At 33.7% G+C, this 3,337-nt stretch overlaps 1 protein-coding gene across 2 annotated transcripts in view; it reads right to left on the bottom strand.

Annotated features, from left to right (window-relative positions):
* Positions 1 to 843: 843 nt before the first annotated feature.
* LOC108913079 (integrator complex subunit 1) overlaps positions 844 to 3,337 on the bottom strand; it is an 18,321-nt gene continuing 15,827 nt past the window's right edge. Inside the window, exon 11 of one of the 2 annotated variants that reach the window (XM_023455564.1) lies at positions 844 to 1,523. In XM_023455564.1, the coding sequence (XP_023311332.1) occupies positions 965 to 1,523 (559 nt within the window). In that variant the 3' untranslated portion in view covers positions 844 to 964. The remainder of the gene's footprint in view (positions 1,524 to 3,337) is intronic. The other variant, XM_018718546.2, reaches the window with a different exon arrangement.

Here is a 3,337-nt window from a genome sequence, read left to right as displayed (position 1 = left end):
TGAGTTATTCGCGAAAAATACTTTGAAAAAGTGTTTTCTTAACTCAAAATTTCAAGTTTTCAATCGTGAATAACTAAAAAACCATCGATTTCTCGAAAAAATTCTTCGAATATTTTTTGTTCAAAATTTGAATCTATCGATTTCCAGCGTTATTTTTGATAAAAAATTTCCACCCCCGAGAAGGTGTGTCAACCCCCAACAGGGTGAAAGCGTCAATCGACGCTATGTGACTAATGTTCATTGACCTTTCCTCTAACTATGCCAAATTTCAAGTCGATTGGTTCAGTTTCAAAGAATTCGGAGGTGAAAAGCTTCAATGACTCTACTATTGCCATCTATACCACAATAGCCAAGCTTTAAGTAAGTAAATCGAAAATACAAAAAGATCGTTGTAAAGGTTACTAAAACAATCGAGATTTGATAAAAATGAGCGAGAGAGTGAATTCGAAATAATGAGCGAGATTTCGCTCGATTGAGCGAGCTGTGGCAACGCTGGTGTAGGACCCTAGGCCTGGGCCTATGTATAAAGGCGGCCCTGCAAGTGCCTACTCTGCGGCGGTAAAGTTATGAACCATCCTGTATAGCATACGTTCACCTTTATCTAATTTAAAGCTTTGAATAGGTTTTTCTGATAAGTGGTTAATTAATTTTTATTAAATGATTATTTTCTGATTTATTGTACTTGAATAAAAATTTGTTTTCACTACTTATTTACCATTTGAAAAAGTGGCGAATGATGCAAATACACCTGATACCGGCACTGTACGAATTACGCAAAAAAAATTAAAATAAGAAAATACAGAAAATAAAATTCAGTTTGATGAAATAAATTTTATTCCTACAATTATTTGGATAAAATAAATACATATCATCAACATTTTATGACCCTATATTCAAAATTAAAAAAAATTATTCTAAGCGAGGGATCGCTGCACCCATTTTCACACCCAGCACGATAACAGCCCTAACAGCCATACTGTAAACATAACAAACTGACACTCTTAGTAATGTTACTGGTCGTATTCAACGTGGACTTCATCCCCAACTGAAACACCCTTGTCAAGATAATTTTAGCGTACTCTTGCATAACGGCCACTAATTCCGAGAGCTTATCCAACACGCTACTAACGACGTCTTCGTTACCGCTATCCAAACAAGCCAGCACCGTAGGCAACGCCTCGGTTGCCGCTTTTGGATTGTGCTTCAACCACCTGATGACTAATAGCAACGCCAACGATCTGACCGAGCCGTTCGGCGAGCTTATTAAACTGTATAGAAACTGGGAAACGCTTTCGAGCAACTGCGGTTTTTTATTCGTCAAGTGATCGAGTTCTTGAAGCGCTGCAATGTTATCCTTCGATTGTAAGTCGCTCTTAAGCTGCGGCCAATGGGGAGGATAGGATTCTGCTACTGGAGGTGTAACGGTTCCTACTAGTAGTTCCGTAGGAGCCACTTGGTCGGATGTTGGGAGTGAAACGCTGGACAACAAGGGTCTTACACCTGGCTGACTGAATTGAATGTCACTGGAGAAAAACAGAACGAAATTAGACACAAGCGTCATAATTTAAACCTACTGGAAGGTGTGCTTTTGGCTGTATTTGGGGAGTTCTTCCTCTCTTTCGGTACTCCCAAAGCAATATTTACTGGATGAGACTTTATTATTAATTGACAACAGTTATTTGCTATATTTTGTTCTTGCTGAATGATGTTTAAATCCTAAAATGTGAAGTACTTAATTGGTACAAATATTTTTTTTTCAAATTAAATGTTTTTTTTAATACCTACTGGATTACCACACTGATACGATGAAAGCTTTTTAAAATTGCAGTTTCTATATTTTAAAATGAAAAAACAGTAGAAATATACAGTGCTATTTTTTTAAAACCTGACAGGCCAACTTTTTTATTTGAAGTGATAGACTAGAACTTCCAAATGCAAAGTTGTAGGAAATAATTAAGAAAAATCTACAAATAATTCTTTCCCGTGTTGCCAGATTTCTGCAGTAACTACTAAAACGATATTTTTTTGAATGGCAACACTGTATTTTTTAACATAATTTGACAAACCTTCAAACTCTAAATAGAAAATGTTATGTCACATTTCTTTATTGGAGTAGCCGTTTTCGAACAGTCAGCAAAAACGAGGAAAATAATCTGCAGTCGGCAGGAACTAAATGAAGGTAACACAGCAATAGTAGGCCTTAGATATTAAACAAAAATTGTGTTGTTTGAGAGGAACTATCATTATTGTATTGTTATTGTGTTATTTGAAAGCTGTTGTATTTGAATGTGTATAAAAATAAAGTTTTAATTATTGCTGTATTCTGCCTACTATTTAAAAAATATTTTCCAAACTTATCAACACCTAGTATCAACAGCAAAATTAACTTTTTTTTCAAGGTTAATGAACATTTTTTCAGTTTTGAGCATACTAAAAGAGAGTGAGAACCTTTCAAAGATGTTCTTTCTCGGACCGCTCAGCAACAAAAGGCGAAGAACTGCACATTCAAATAGGTTTGTCTTTAGAAGGGTACAAACTGTGGTTACATATTTACAAAATGTTAAACTTAAAAATGAGAATACTAGATGGCAACAGGCTCAAAAATCCCCTTCGCCTTTAATTATAGTAATTGAAATTCAAACATACTGATGTGCATACAATTCTTACTTGAATGAAAGTTTATTACCTGGACATTGACAGTTGTTTATAACCGCATTACATACTGACTAGGGTGGGTAAAAAAAATCGACTATTTTTTTTTACTTTATACTCTTAAAAATAGGTTTCTAGACACCTCTAGAAAATTCTGTCCAAATATGAGCTCTTAATTTTAATAGGAAGGTTCTCTGCTATACAGTTTTCTATTTTTTCCTCAGTATCAGAAAAAAAAATTCATATCTTTCTATCAACTGTTCGTTAAAAATATCTCTCATCATATACTTGTAGAAAATGGAACGCTCTACAAAAAAGGTCTCTTACAATTTTTTCGTAAACCTCACCTAAAGATATTAAAAGTTGAAGTTTGATTATTTTAAGACAAATTTCTGTTTTGCTTATGAATTTTTTAACTCGTTAACAAAAAATCATTATGAAATGCGCAATTCATAGTTTTGTAAATGTAGTAAATTATTTATTCTAAATGCCCATTTTTTATGTTATATTGTGTACGAAATTGACATGTATTGACATTATAAATGTTTCGTATATTCAATGTAGTATCGGTTTAAATACTGTTGGCTCTTGTACATTGTGCCATGTTTTTATATTTTTGTGTGTAGGTGTGTTTGTTGGTGTGTGTGTTTGTTTTCATGTTTTTTTTTATATGAGTTATGTACTT

The sequence above is a fragment of the Anoplophora glabripennis genome, unplaced genomic scaffold (genome assembly GCF_000390285.2).
Source record: "Anoplophora glabripennis isolate ALB-LARVAE unplaced genomic scaffold, Agla_2.0 scaffold780, whole genome shotgun sequence".
Classification (NCBI taxonomy): Eukaryota; Metazoa; Arthropoda; class Insecta; order Coleoptera; family Cerambycidae; genus Anoplophora; species Anoplophora glabripennis.
The sequence above is the reverse complement of the archived record's forward strand: the minus strand, read 5'-3'. Positions and strand labels throughout refer to the sequence as shown.